We start from the raw sequence: 12784 nt of genomic DNA, 5'->3' as shown, positions 1-12784 counted from the left end.
TTCAAATTTATTTTTTAGAAAAATCTAGAAAAATAAAAAGTGCATGCAAACCAGTAAACAAATGAAAAGAAACAAGTACTGTTGAGAAACTATAAAACAAAAGTTAAAATTAAAATTCTCAACAACAAAAACTGGTGAATATATAACTAATATGTAAACAACTTAACAATCCCCCAAAGTCACGTCACATGACAGCGTAACATCTAAACACAAGAGGGGGGAGGAGGAGCAAAGTCTTCCTGCGATTCGCTGACACGGGAGCAGCGAGTCTGGTGACCTGGCTGTTTCATCTTTGCCGAATGCACAGCATTGCAAACAAGAGCAGAAATTAAAGTAAAGAATCGATCTCGCCAGACTAGAATCGATCCGATACCGACTTGGTATCGAATCGATACCAAGTCGGTATCGATTAATAACGCGATGAATGATGCGATATTGATCCATTAAATCCTGAATCGATTTCTAAATATAAATGTATTTTGCCAGAAACGCAGGGAGCTCACAAAACAATTTCAATGACCACCTGTCATGGTCCTGGGTTGTGCGACCCAGTGTTTTGAGTTTTAGTCTATTTTGATTTTTATTGTTTGCTTGGGTTCATTAAGTTATTCTAGCTCATTTGTAATTATATTACACTTGTATTAAGTCTCCCTTGCCCTTCATGTGTTTATGTCTGTGTGTCTTATGTTCCCAAGTTCACGTTGTCGTTTCTGCCATCTTCCCCTATACTCAGTCTCCCTGGTTCGTGCGTCTACCTGTCATGAGTCATGTCTGCGTGGTTATGTTTAGTTCATGTCATGTCTAATCTCCATGTTTCCTGTTTTACTTTGAAAGTCTGTATTCAATGTCAGTGTATTTAGTTTCACTTCTCCTGTCCTGTCTTTAGGTTCATGTGTGTCAGCTGTGCTCCCATGTGTGGCCACTTCACCTGATCATCCCTCATGTGTATTTAGTCTCTGTGTTTCCTGCAGTCTGGGTCGCGTCGTCTGTGTTCCCACCTCCATGTTTTCACGGTCAGTCTTTGCAGTTATCACCATAGTCTCTGAGTGTTCTTAGTTTGTCACAGTACTAGTTTTCCCAGTTTAGTTATAGTCTAGTTTAGTCACGCTATCTCTGCTTTGTTTGTACACTTTGTCTTCAGCCATAATAAAGGCACGCTTTCTGTTAAGTTCACTCCTGTCTACTCACTTGTGTACGCACCTGGGTCCATCTCACACAACACCACACGGCCTGTCGCCATGTTCACGCCGCCGTCATGCATTGCTACGGCCTGTCTTGCCCTCCACTGAGCAACATGAGGATGCTGTGGGGGCCATGGATTTAGACCTCGAGGAGCGGCAGCGCGTCGCATGCGCGCAACTAGAGGAAGAGCTCCGGTGGGAGCCGTGGCTCGCTCCTGACTATGACGAGAATTTCCACGGTACATGCCTGGCCCTTGGGGGGGCCCCCGGAGTTGCCAGGAGCTCCCGCCTACCCTCCGCCAACACTCGCCTCCCCAGCCTCTGTGATGCTGCAGGAGGCCCCACCGTCTACTTCAACGGGTCCACAGCCAAGAAAAATCGGCGTTCGCGTCGCCGTCACACCGCCCAACACTCTGAGGTGAGTGAAACTGTTCTGTCACCCCAAGTTACCTCTAAGTGGAAGGCGTGTGAAGTAAATACAGACTTAGCCAGAGATATGGCTAGTAATGAACCAAGCCACAGTCTAGAGACAGTTCTTCTCAGTCAATCACGAATAATTCACTCAATCCTGCAGGGACCTCAGAATCTACACATAGACTGAAAAGACTTCCACTGCTTCTCATGTTAATAGTGGGAGGGAGGTGTTTCCTTTTGTCTCTTACCATGTCTGCAGTTCCGACCAAGTCTGAGTTGCCTATGGCGAGTGTCTTCCTTCCTGAGTCGGCTCTGCTCCTCCACCGGTCACTTAATGAAGGTAATGAAAGCAGAACTCAGTCACTGGTGAAGGTCATGTCTGGAAACCATGTTTTAAATAAAGGTTCAGCTGTACCAGAGCTGACCGGCTCCCAAGCAACACCCTTCTTCAATGGGCCAATAGGTGTGGCTGTGTCGGAGCCGGACCTCAAGAAATGTTTTCCTACCTCTGGGGCCCTCTGCAGCCACAGTAAGCAAGGATAATGCAGAGGTGGCGAACCATGAATTAAAGGGTGACATGACTAGTGATCCTGTTTTCCCAGCCACACTTTGTGAACGCTGATCATGAACTCATGTTAAGTCGTCAAGATGCAAACATAACTGCAGATCATGGTGACCAGGACTGTGTAATGCCACAACATGAATTCTGTCTTCCTGAAGGTAACAAACAGGGCGATTTTGAACTGTTCTGCTCCAGCAGTATTACCTCCAATCGGCAGGGGGAGGCTGGGATCAGGGATAATGTGACACCCTTTTCTCCTGTCTCTGTGAACACATCACAAGATAAGATTTTGCTCTCGAACAGTGGTATTACCACTCACTCACAGCCTCAAGTGTCACCTGCTGCAGTTAATGGTTCAAGTGCTGTTTTACCTGTGTCTGCCCCTCGACTCAATATAGCTATCACTCTGAAGCCACAGATCACTACGGGTGCGGGTTCCAGCAAATGCGTCTTTCCAACATATCAGTAATGCTACTAACATGCCATTAGTTAGGTTCCATACCTGAGCATTTAACGTTTGTTAAAGCCTCACCCTAATGGTCTAAGCCTTGTTTTTGTGGGTCAGGTGGCAATTGTTTTTCATGTGGCTAAACCAGCCCTTCTGAGCCTTACGCTGCCATTGATTAGGTCCAAAAAGTTTGTCGTCGACTCCTGTGGCTACAGAGACTGTGCCATTTGCCTTTAAGCCAATTAAAACTGATGCAGTCCCTGAGAACCAAAAGAATGCTGGCTCAGAACTGGTGGTCATTAACACTGCTCACTTCATGGACTCCTGTGCTAAGATGGTAAGCACTATGGACTGTTTTTCACCTGCTCTCTCTCTCTCTGTGAGATTATGCCTCAACAGCCTGTTTTTTTTCCTCAGCCTTTACCGCAGTTAGCAGCTCTGCTCCCAGTCCAACAAGGGGCCTCCATAACTGTTTATCCTGCGTCTGCTGCGGGATACCCGGGTGTACCTACCCGGCACCCTGCAGCATCCACACCACTTCACGCCACGTCAGCTGGAGGGCCCGAGGAGCCCGTCCAGCCTCGCGCCACGTCAGCTGGAGGGCCCGAGGAGCCCGTCCAGCCTCGCGCCACGTCAGCTGGAGGGCCCGTCACCAGCCACTTTCCAGGCCGTCAGCTGGACATCATTGCCGTCATGGGCGGCCTAATGAATTGCACGGCCGGCCTCTATTGACCTATGGTCGTTGTGCCCTCGACCTCCGGGTCGGCCTCCTGAACTGTGGGCCATTGTTACCAACCTCCGGGTCGGCCGCCTGAGCTATGTTTGAACTATGGTTATGAGCCCCAGTGTTTCCTGTTGGGTTTTTTGTTTCCTGTTCTGTCTCCGAGACTTCTTAGTTTGTCACAGTACTAGTTTTCCCAGTTTAGTTATAGTCTAGTTTAGCCACGCTATCCCTGCTTTGTTTGTACATTTTGTCTTCAGCCATAATAAAGGCACGCTTTCTGTTAAGTTCACTCACGTCTACTCACTTGTGTACGCACCTGGGTCCATCTCACACACCACCACACAGCCTGTCTCCGCAGACCGTGACACCACCAAACAGCTAAAAAAATTAAATGAGAGCAGGTGAACAGATTCCCCACAAAGACGTGAACACAAAGCGCGGACACGATGCATCAGTGAGATGTCATCTTTCTCACCTGACGGCACGGACACGCCGTCGGGGCAGAAAGTCAACATCTCACTGATTCTGAGCTGCAGCTTTTGTTCCTCTCCGACCAAAAGAGAGCTTCATTTTTGCTGTTTAATACATTTTATTTAAAATTATGCTGAATTGAAAAACGCTTAGCTTGCTGTTTTTGTTTTATCCTCAGTTACTTTGACACAGTTACTGAGTCAAAATTGAATTTAATCAAATAGATTATAGAAATCAGTGAGCAGCCTAAACCCAACAGAAGTGGATGTAGCTGTGGGTAAAGAGAAAAGGTTGATAACACATATGCAGTAAATGCACTGCCCAAGTGTCACCTCCCCCCACTGCCTGTCAATAAAGAACTTTGTGTTGACAAGATTGTTAGGTAATCATTTACAAATCTATAATATCTGCATGGGCAGCGTTAACTGATGAGGTTAAAAAATACAATACTTAAAAGTTTACTCTTTGGCCACCATGCTTCTGCCATCTGCTGTTTTTTTTTTTTTTGTTTTTTTTTTGTTCCTTTTCAAAAAAGATTAGCCACAGTCAAAACTGCGCTATGAATTCTGGGATACGTTGGGCTGCGAATGTTACACCTGACTCATCCTACTGTATATTACTGTACACTATTCTTCCTATTGTATATTACTGTACACTATTCTTATTGTATATATTGTATATCTTATATCTATTTCATCTGTTCCTCTGTCTCTCCTGCTGCTCTGAGCATGTACATGACAAAAGAATTTCCCTCGGGATAAATAAAGTTGTTCTTATCTTATCTTATCCTTCAAGTCTGGGGAAATGAAGGGCGCATTTGGAATTGGGACAGCCTTCATCACGTCGCTGTGGTGTAATCAGCCTTCAAATGGGGTCTCAAAATTGTACCAAAAAACTCTGTACCTCCCTCCATCCAACCACACACTTCTTCGCGTTTGCCATCAGCCCTGCCTACCTCAGGGAATCCAGAACCGTGACCAACCACTACACATGCTGCACCGAGGTATCACTATGAATGACGACATCATCCAGGTAGGAAACAGCATATGCAGTGTGAGGACGCAGCTATCACTACAGGAGGTGCTGAAAAATGGCCGGGGCTTCAAACAAGCCAAACGGAAGTGTGACGAATTGGTACGAACCATACAGAGTGGAGAAGGCCGTTTTTGTCTTTGGACTCTGCAGACCAGGGAATCTGCCAATCAGCTGCGTTTCAAAGTGGTGCTCCATGAGAGTCGTGCACACGGGCAGGGGGGAGAATACATCTGCAAAGCGCGGTTGCAATGGAGGAACATCTGCTTTATTGGAATGTGTGAGATGTTAATCACAATGCATCTTAAACACACTCTCTAAAAACGTCATGCCCACAGCACAATTTTGAGAAAAATCTAATATTTTTGTCCTTGAAGATCGTTTCAGTTTTTAATGAGCTGCAGGAACCCTGTTCTGTGTGAGTGGAGAACAGCCAAGTCGCCTCCTCTGATAAACCTCCACATGTACCACTGAAAACAGTTAAATTAGTTTGAATCTGAAATCATGGCTCAAACTACTTGTTCTGAGACCAATTCTTCATTTTTCACACCAAACTGTATAATAAGACAAACGTTACACAGAGTTCATCAAATATAACTAACACTTTAACATTATCAGGATTTCATAATACAAACTTCAAATCAACAGGAAAACAGCTGCAGAACATGTGGATCAAAATGAATTCATTAAAAAAACAACACGTGGACTTCAAGGATACAGTAAATACACTAAAGTGAAAGGAGGAGCCAATAATTTGAAGGAATTTGAATTAAGTAAAAGTAGTCACCAGTGATCTTTAAAATGGTCCTGATGTGTGCTGCTGTTTTTACCTTTCAACATTTCTTTGCTGCCACTGTGAATACGAATGTGTTCTTTGCCCAATTAAATAAAGGTTACACTGACTCACTGCTTCATCTTCTGGTACAAACTGGTATTATATGGAAGTACAGCCCAAAACCAGTTTAGCTTGAGTTTCTTTTTTCTGGACATAAAGTCACAGCAGGTGTTGTTTCAAAGCTGGTGGACAGATTTAGTTCATTTGGGAAGTTTTAAGAGCAACTGCTGTGAAAATATTTGCAGTTTTGGGAGAAAATGATTTAAGAGAAGGGATTACCACAGCAAAAGATTAAATATGAATGAAGGATTGAAATTTAACTGAGGTAACACATAAAATTAATACAACTACTAAACACTACTGTGTCCTAAGGGAACAAAGATTAAAATGTAACAGGGATAACATTTTAGAGAATTAAAATCCCTCAAGGGAAAAAACATAAACTTCATTTGCATATCTATACATGCAACTTCCTAAATGTAACATTCAGGATTATTCACTGCAGGTCCAGAAATCAGAGCTACCTCATCAGATCCAAGTGTGACATCAGCTGACACTCTTTACAGGAGATTCCATCTGAACTCTGTGGAGCCTGATCTCAAGGTTTTTAAGTCTGACCCTGAAACCAGAAGACGATCTTTCTCTCTCTTCAGATTCATTGTGATCCAGTGATTTCAGTCCTGCATGATCAGGCTGATGTTTGCACAGAGCAGATAATGAAGTGAATGTTTTTGCACATTGGCAACAGTGAAACAGTTTATTTACAGTGTGGGATCGTTTGTGTTTGGAGTATGAACTGAGATTCCTGAAGCTCTTGTCACACTGGTCACAGCTGAAGTTCACTTCCATGTGTGTACGTTCATGTTTGTTATGATGACCTGATTGTGAGAAGCTTTTGTCACAGTGTCTGCACTTGTATGGTGTCTCTCCTGTGTGAATTCGCTTATGCTTTTTCATTGAGATCATGTCCAGTGGTGAAGGATGACCCACACTGGTCACAGATGTGCTTTTTGAGCCCACTGTGGAAGAGTTCATTTATTTTTAATGTACTTGGTGTGTGGAAGCCTCTCCCACATTCTTTGCAGTAGTTCATTTTGTCTCCAGTGTGTCTGCGTTGATGTGGTTTTAGGTCCCGTTGATGATTGAAGTTTTTCTACAAAGGTCACAGAGAAACTCTTTCCCACCACCACAGTGATGACAGGGTTGAGAACTGGATCCATGTGCTTTTCTCCACTTCTAAACAAAGACAGTGTAAGTCAGGGAATTCCTTCAACATTTTTATCCTCAATGTCGCCTGAAATAAAAAGCATCTCTGCCAATGTCCAATTACATTTTACTGTTTACATTACAACACTCAGCTTACTGAGTGAAAATGAGTCTTCATTTTTCCAAACAGTTCATTCAGTATAACTCCATAAGTTTACCGATCAGACATGTTCCAAACAATCAGGTTACAATTACAAGATAAAAAAATAAATACATCCTCACAGTAACTGCACTTGTAGAGTTACTTTCTGATGTGGATCTGTTGGTGTTTATTCAGCTGATGTGGAGTTTTAAAAGTCTTCTCACACAGGTCACATTTATAAGGTCTCTCCTCAGTGTGGCTAAACGTGTCGTTGTAACTGTGCATCTGTTGTAAACAGTTTCCCACACTGATCACAGCAGGAAACATCATTTCCAGTGTGAATCCGTAGGTGAATATTTCGGTACTGTTTGTCACTGAACCTTTTTCCACAAAAGTCACAGCTGTACGCTTTAATTCCAGAGTGGGTAATTAGATGCCTCTGTAAACCGGCATTTTGAGCAAAAGCCTTACCACACAACTCACAGCTGTGTGCTTTAAATCCACTGTGGGTGATTTGGTGTCCTTTTAAGTGTCCAGCCCGGGTAAAAGACTTTCTACACAAGTCACAGCTGTAAGGTTTAACTCCACTGTGGATGAGTTGGTGTCTTTTGAAGTCGCCAGCCTGGGTAAAAGACTTTCCACACAAGTCACAGCTGTAAGGTTTAACTCCACTGTGGATGATTTGGTGTCTTTTTAAGTCTCCAGCCTGGGTAAAAGACTTTCCACACAAGTCACAGCTGTACGGTTTAACTCCACTGTGGATTAGTTGGTGTTTTTTTAAGTCTCCAGCCCGGGTAAAAGACTTTCCACACAAGTCACAGCTGTAAGGTTTAACTCCACTATGGATGAATTGGTGAGTTTTTAAGTGTCCAGCCTGGGTAAAAGACTTTCCACACAAATCACAGCTGTACGCTTTAACTCCACTGTGGATGAGTTTGTGTTTTTTTAGGCTTTGACCCAGGGTAAAAGACTCTCCACACCAGTCACAGCTGTAAGGTTTAACTCCACTGCGGATGAGTTGGTGTCTTTTTAAGTCTCCAGCCCGGGTAAAATCCTTCCCACACTCATCACAGCTGTAGGTTTTCTCTTCCTTTCTTCTGTGAGGTTTGTCGGCCTCCTGAGAGCGTTGACTTCTTGCTCCATGTTTGTCCTGTAGTGACAGAGATACAAACAGAGGCAGTGAGTGAAATGCAGTCATGGAACAAACTGTAACTCCCTCCATTGGTGGAATCAAACATGTCAAAAAAAAAACACATTGTAGGTGTGTTACCACCACCTTCTGGTGATAGTATCACATTACAATGATGTGCTACAATGAGAGTTGTAATGAAAATGACATTATTGAAGAAATATTGATCTCAGTAGAGAAACTCTTTTACTTCAGAAAAAATTCAACTGATGATATTGTTGTTTCAATGTGTGTAGAGAAAATATGATCTTTGTATTTTCTTGTAACGTCTGTGGTTTTTGGTTGTGAATGCAGATTCAAATCAAATCAAATCAAATCACTTTTATTGTCACATCACATGTGCAGGTACACTGGTACAGTACATGTGAGTGAAATTCTTGTGTGCGAGCTTCACAAGCAACAGAGTTGTGCAAAATACAATAATGTAAAACAAGCAAAATATAAAAATGGCTTATCTAAAAAGTAATAAATATATGTACAATATGTAAAGGTATATACATTACTGAATGTGTATACTAAATATGTTTTTCTACGTGTGTGTGTTTGAGTGTGTATATAGTATGTATATACATGTTTTACAAATGAAATAAAGTAAACAATAAAATAAGATATATAAAATATACAGAGGTTGGTATGTGCAAAACAGTGGTATTTATATACAGTGTGGAGTGCATAATGTTGAAGTTCCAGTAGTGAGGGTGAGGTGTCTATGACGTGTTCAGCAGTCTGATGGCCTGATGGAAAAAGCTGTCTCTCAGTCTGCTGGTACGGGACCGGATGCTGCAGAACCTCCTTCCTGATGGTAGTAGTCTGAACAGTTTATGGCTGTTGTGACTGGAGTCCTTGATGATCCTCCCCGCTTTCCTCAGGCACCGCTTCCTGTAGATGTCTTGGAGGGAGGGAAGCTCACCTCCAATTATCCGTTCAGAGCACCGCACTACTCTCTGGAGAGCTTTGCGGTTGTGAGCGGTGCTGTTGCCGTACCAGGTGGTGATGCATCCAGTGAGGATGCTCTCAATGGCACAGCGATAGAAGGTCCTGAGGATGCGGGGGCTCATGCCGAATCTTTTCAGTCTCCTGAGAAAGAAGAGGCGCTGCTGCGCCTTCTTCACTGTTTTGTTTATGTGTACTGACCACGTAAGATCCTCAGCCAGATGTACACCAAGGAAGCGGAAGCTGCTCACTCTCTCCACAGCGGCGCCGTTGATGGTGATGGGGGTGTGTACTCCTCTGCACCTCCGGAAGTCCACTATCAACTCCTTTGTCTTTGCGACGTTGAGGGTGAGATGGTTGTCTTGACACCAGTGGGTCAGGGCGCTGACCTCCTCCCTGTAGGCCGTCTCATCACCGTTGGTAATAAGACCCACCACTGTAGTGTCGTCCGCAAACTTCACAATGATGTTGGAGTTTCTAGTGGCCGTGCAGTCGTAGGTGTAGAGTGAGTACAGGAGAGGGCTCAGTACACACCCCTGTGGAGCACCAGTGTTCAGTGTGATGGGGGATGAGGTGGTGCTGCCCAGTCTGACCACTTGGCGTCTGTCAGACAGGAAGTAAAGGATCCAGCTGCCGAGGGAGCTGCTCAGTCCTAGATCCTGCAGTTTCCTGTCCAGCTTCGAGGGAACGATGGTGTTGAATGCTGAGCTGTAATCTACAAACAGCATTCTCACATACGTGTCTCTCTTCTCCAGGTGTGACAGGGCAGCATGGAGTGTCAGGGCTATGGCATCATCAGTGGACCTGTTGTGGCGGTATGCGAACTGTAGAGGGTCCAGTGAGTCGGGTAGTGCAGAGCAGATGAAGTCCCTGACCAGCTTCTCGAAGCATTTGCTCACGATGGGGGTCAGGGCTACGGGTCGCCAGTCGTTCAATGAGGAGATGGTGGAGGATTTGGGTACAGGGACGATGGTGGCCATTTTGAAGCAGGCTGGGACTACAGACAGAGAGAGGGAAAGGTTGAAGATGTGTGTAAACACTCCAGCCAGCTGAGCCGCGCATGACTTGAGGACGCGGCCGGGAATCCCGTCCGGACCAGTAGCTTTGCGCGCGTTCACCCTCCTGAAGCACTTCCGCACATCCTCCTCAGACACAGTGTGCGCACTGACGTCATCCGCGGTGCGCGCACTGTCCGGTCTCATGGTGTTCACTGTGTCGAATCTAGCGTAGATTTTTTAGATATTCTGTATATATGGAGGAGCCCAGGATGGAAAAGATAAAGCTGCTGTTGATGGATTTTTAAAAACCAACCAGCTGAACACACAGTTTGAATAACAGTGTAACTGTGATGTTTTTCTCACCTTTTGTGTTGAAGACATTGTTTCCTCTGTAGTGGCTGAGCTGAGTCCAAATGGCTGAAATTGTTCCTCTGCTGCACCACCAGACTCTTCTCCTCCTGTTACTCAGCTGGGACACAAAAAGTATATATATGCATTTTATTCCTCACAAAAAGAAGCAGAGCAAATAAACATGACTTAACTCCTCAGTGACAACAATACCTATGAAGCTTCAAGGTGAAACCCCAGAAGCAACTACAAAAAGAAAGCCATCAGTTGCCTACAACAACTAGAAAGGGAAAAACCACTGACCCCCCTGCATATCACCGCCTTTACCCAGGGGATGCTACACCCTGTATATATGGACTTCCATAGATCCACAAAGATGGAGTCCCGATCAGTCTCAATGGTAGCAGTATAAACTCAGCCACCTACAACATTTCAAGCACCTCACTGCCATCCTAGGGGAGCTAGGATGGCAGTGAGGTTTTTAAAAAACATTTTGAAACTTTGTTAATGTGAAATTCTAAAATCATTTTACAAATGGAGAATTTATTCTACAATTCATCGTCTAAGCATCTAAGAATTGTGTATTTCGATGTGTGTGGCTATTGTGGTTCTCCATATGGTGGTACAAATAGAGGACATAGAGGAAGTGGCACACATCACGAGGGGGTCCATGTTGAAGGTGTTAACAACACACAGTGTGGTTGGCTAGGTTAACTCACAAGCAGAATTTAGCTGTGCCTGACTATAATATAGATTTTCTTCTTTAGATGTTTCTGAAACAAGAAGGTGTAGTAAACAGATTTGTTTCAGAAAAAGGGGAAAGTAATTAAAACGACATACATAAGCACAGAATGTTTAAATCCTACTAACACATACACACACATGCAATGAAGCTCAAATGGTATTTTAAGCCTGTGTTTCTGATTTTATCATCTTGTTCGGTTCACTTAGTGAGATGAGAAGCGATATATGAACTAGTGGACTAATAATATTATATTAGGAAAGATGATTGAATGATAGCAGGGGTGAACAGAATGCAGCAGAGGGTTTAAATGAGTGAGACTAAGAGATTCTTAGTTTCTTGTTCCTGATGATCAAAAAAACGATGAGTTTAAAATTCAGTTAAGAAACGAAGAAATAAAAGAGGTCAAAGATTTTAAGTTTTTAGGAATAATTTTTGATTTATGTCTTAAATTTGACAAGCATGTAAGGGAGATTGCTAAAACGGTCAAGGCTAATGTGAATTGTTTTAAGTTAATTCAGCACTATATACCTGCTTCAGCAGCTCAGTTATTTATGTATTTGTCACGTTCCTGGGTCTTTTGACCCAGTGTTTTGAGTTCTAGTTCACTTTTGATTTTTATGGTTTATGTTTAAGTTCTTTAGGTCAGCGAAGTTCATTTGGTTATTAGATTCCTTTTGTATTTTCTTCCCCTGTATTTAAGTTTCCCTCACCCTTTGTGTTTCATGCTGCGTGTCTTATGTTATCAAGTTTGTATTGTCATGTCTGCTTCTCATGTTTCCTGTTTTATTTTGAAGGTCTGTGTCCTATGTCAGAGTAGTCAGCTTTGCTTCCTTTGTCTCGTTATGTCAGACTAGTGTCAGCTGTTTCCCCATGTGTTTCCACTTCCCCTAATCACCCTTGTGTGTATTTAGTCTGTGTTTCTGGTCATTCTGTGTCAGGTCTTTGTCTGTTGTTCACGTCATGTTTTCCATGCCATGTTTCTAGATGTCATGTCCAAGTTTTTCATGTTGTTTGTTTAGTTCTTCCAGTTTACGTTAATGCTAGTTTTACTTCAGTTTACCTTAGTGATGGGACGTTCTGTATCGAGGCTTCGAAGCGTGTGTCGAGTAATGGAGGGGGCGTTTCCGCGAAGCGCGTATCGAGGCTTGCTTCATTTATGGGAGGAGTTGAAAATGATGACGTCCGAAGCCTCGCTGCCCGGCTAAACCACGTGACTGGTTCATGAAGCGGTTCGATCTTTGCCGCGAGCTATGACAGCAATATAAACCCCTCAGACTTCATTCAAAATGTGGGTGTTTGATGGAGAGTTACGGTTAGTGAGAGTTTGGAGACAGTTTGGAGGTTTATGAGAGTGAGGAGAGAATGGCGCCAGCTAAGAAGAGGAGGATGTCCTCCCCTGTGTGGGAACATTTTGATTTTATTCCTCCCAACAAGGTATGTACATTTCTACAGATGATGTATTTTCATAATACTGATGGTGCAATACAATTTATGTTAAGCTGTCTTTACTTTTGTACAAGGTGAAGTGTTTGCTATGTGCCAGGGAGCTGGGATAT

At 43.6% G+C, this 12784-nt stretch overlaps 1 protein-coding gene across 9 annotated transcripts in view; it reads right to left on the bottom strand.

The window, feature by feature from the left end:
* Positions 1–5170: 5170 nt before the first annotated feature.
* LOC134624787 (zinc finger protein 239-like) overlaps positions 5171–12784 on the bottom strand; it is a 55490-nt gene continuing 47876 nt past the window's right edge. For all 9 annotated transcript variants that reach the window (XR_010573625.1, XR_010573626.1, XM_063469841.1 and 6 more), the window contains 2 exons: positions 10499–10604; positions 5171–8165 (listed from right to left, as the gene is read on the bottom strand). Coding sequence is in view for 7 of the 9 variants with exons in the window: in XM_063469841.1 (XP_063325911.1) it covers positions 7275–8165; positions 10499–10516 (909 nt within the window). In the remaining 2 variants the exon portion in view is untranslated. The remainder of the gene's footprint in view (positions 8166–10498; positions 10605–12784) is intronic.

Source organism: Pelmatolapia mariae, linkage group LG3_W (genome assembly GCF_036321145.2).
Source record: "Pelmatolapia mariae isolate MD_Pm_ZW linkage group LG3_W, Pm_UMD_F_2, whole genome shotgun sequence".
NCBI lineage: Eukaryota > Metazoa > Chordata > Actinopteri > Cichliformes > Cichlidae > Pelmatolapia > Pelmatolapia mariae.
This window is presented reverse-complemented; position numbering and strand designations above follow the sequence as displayed.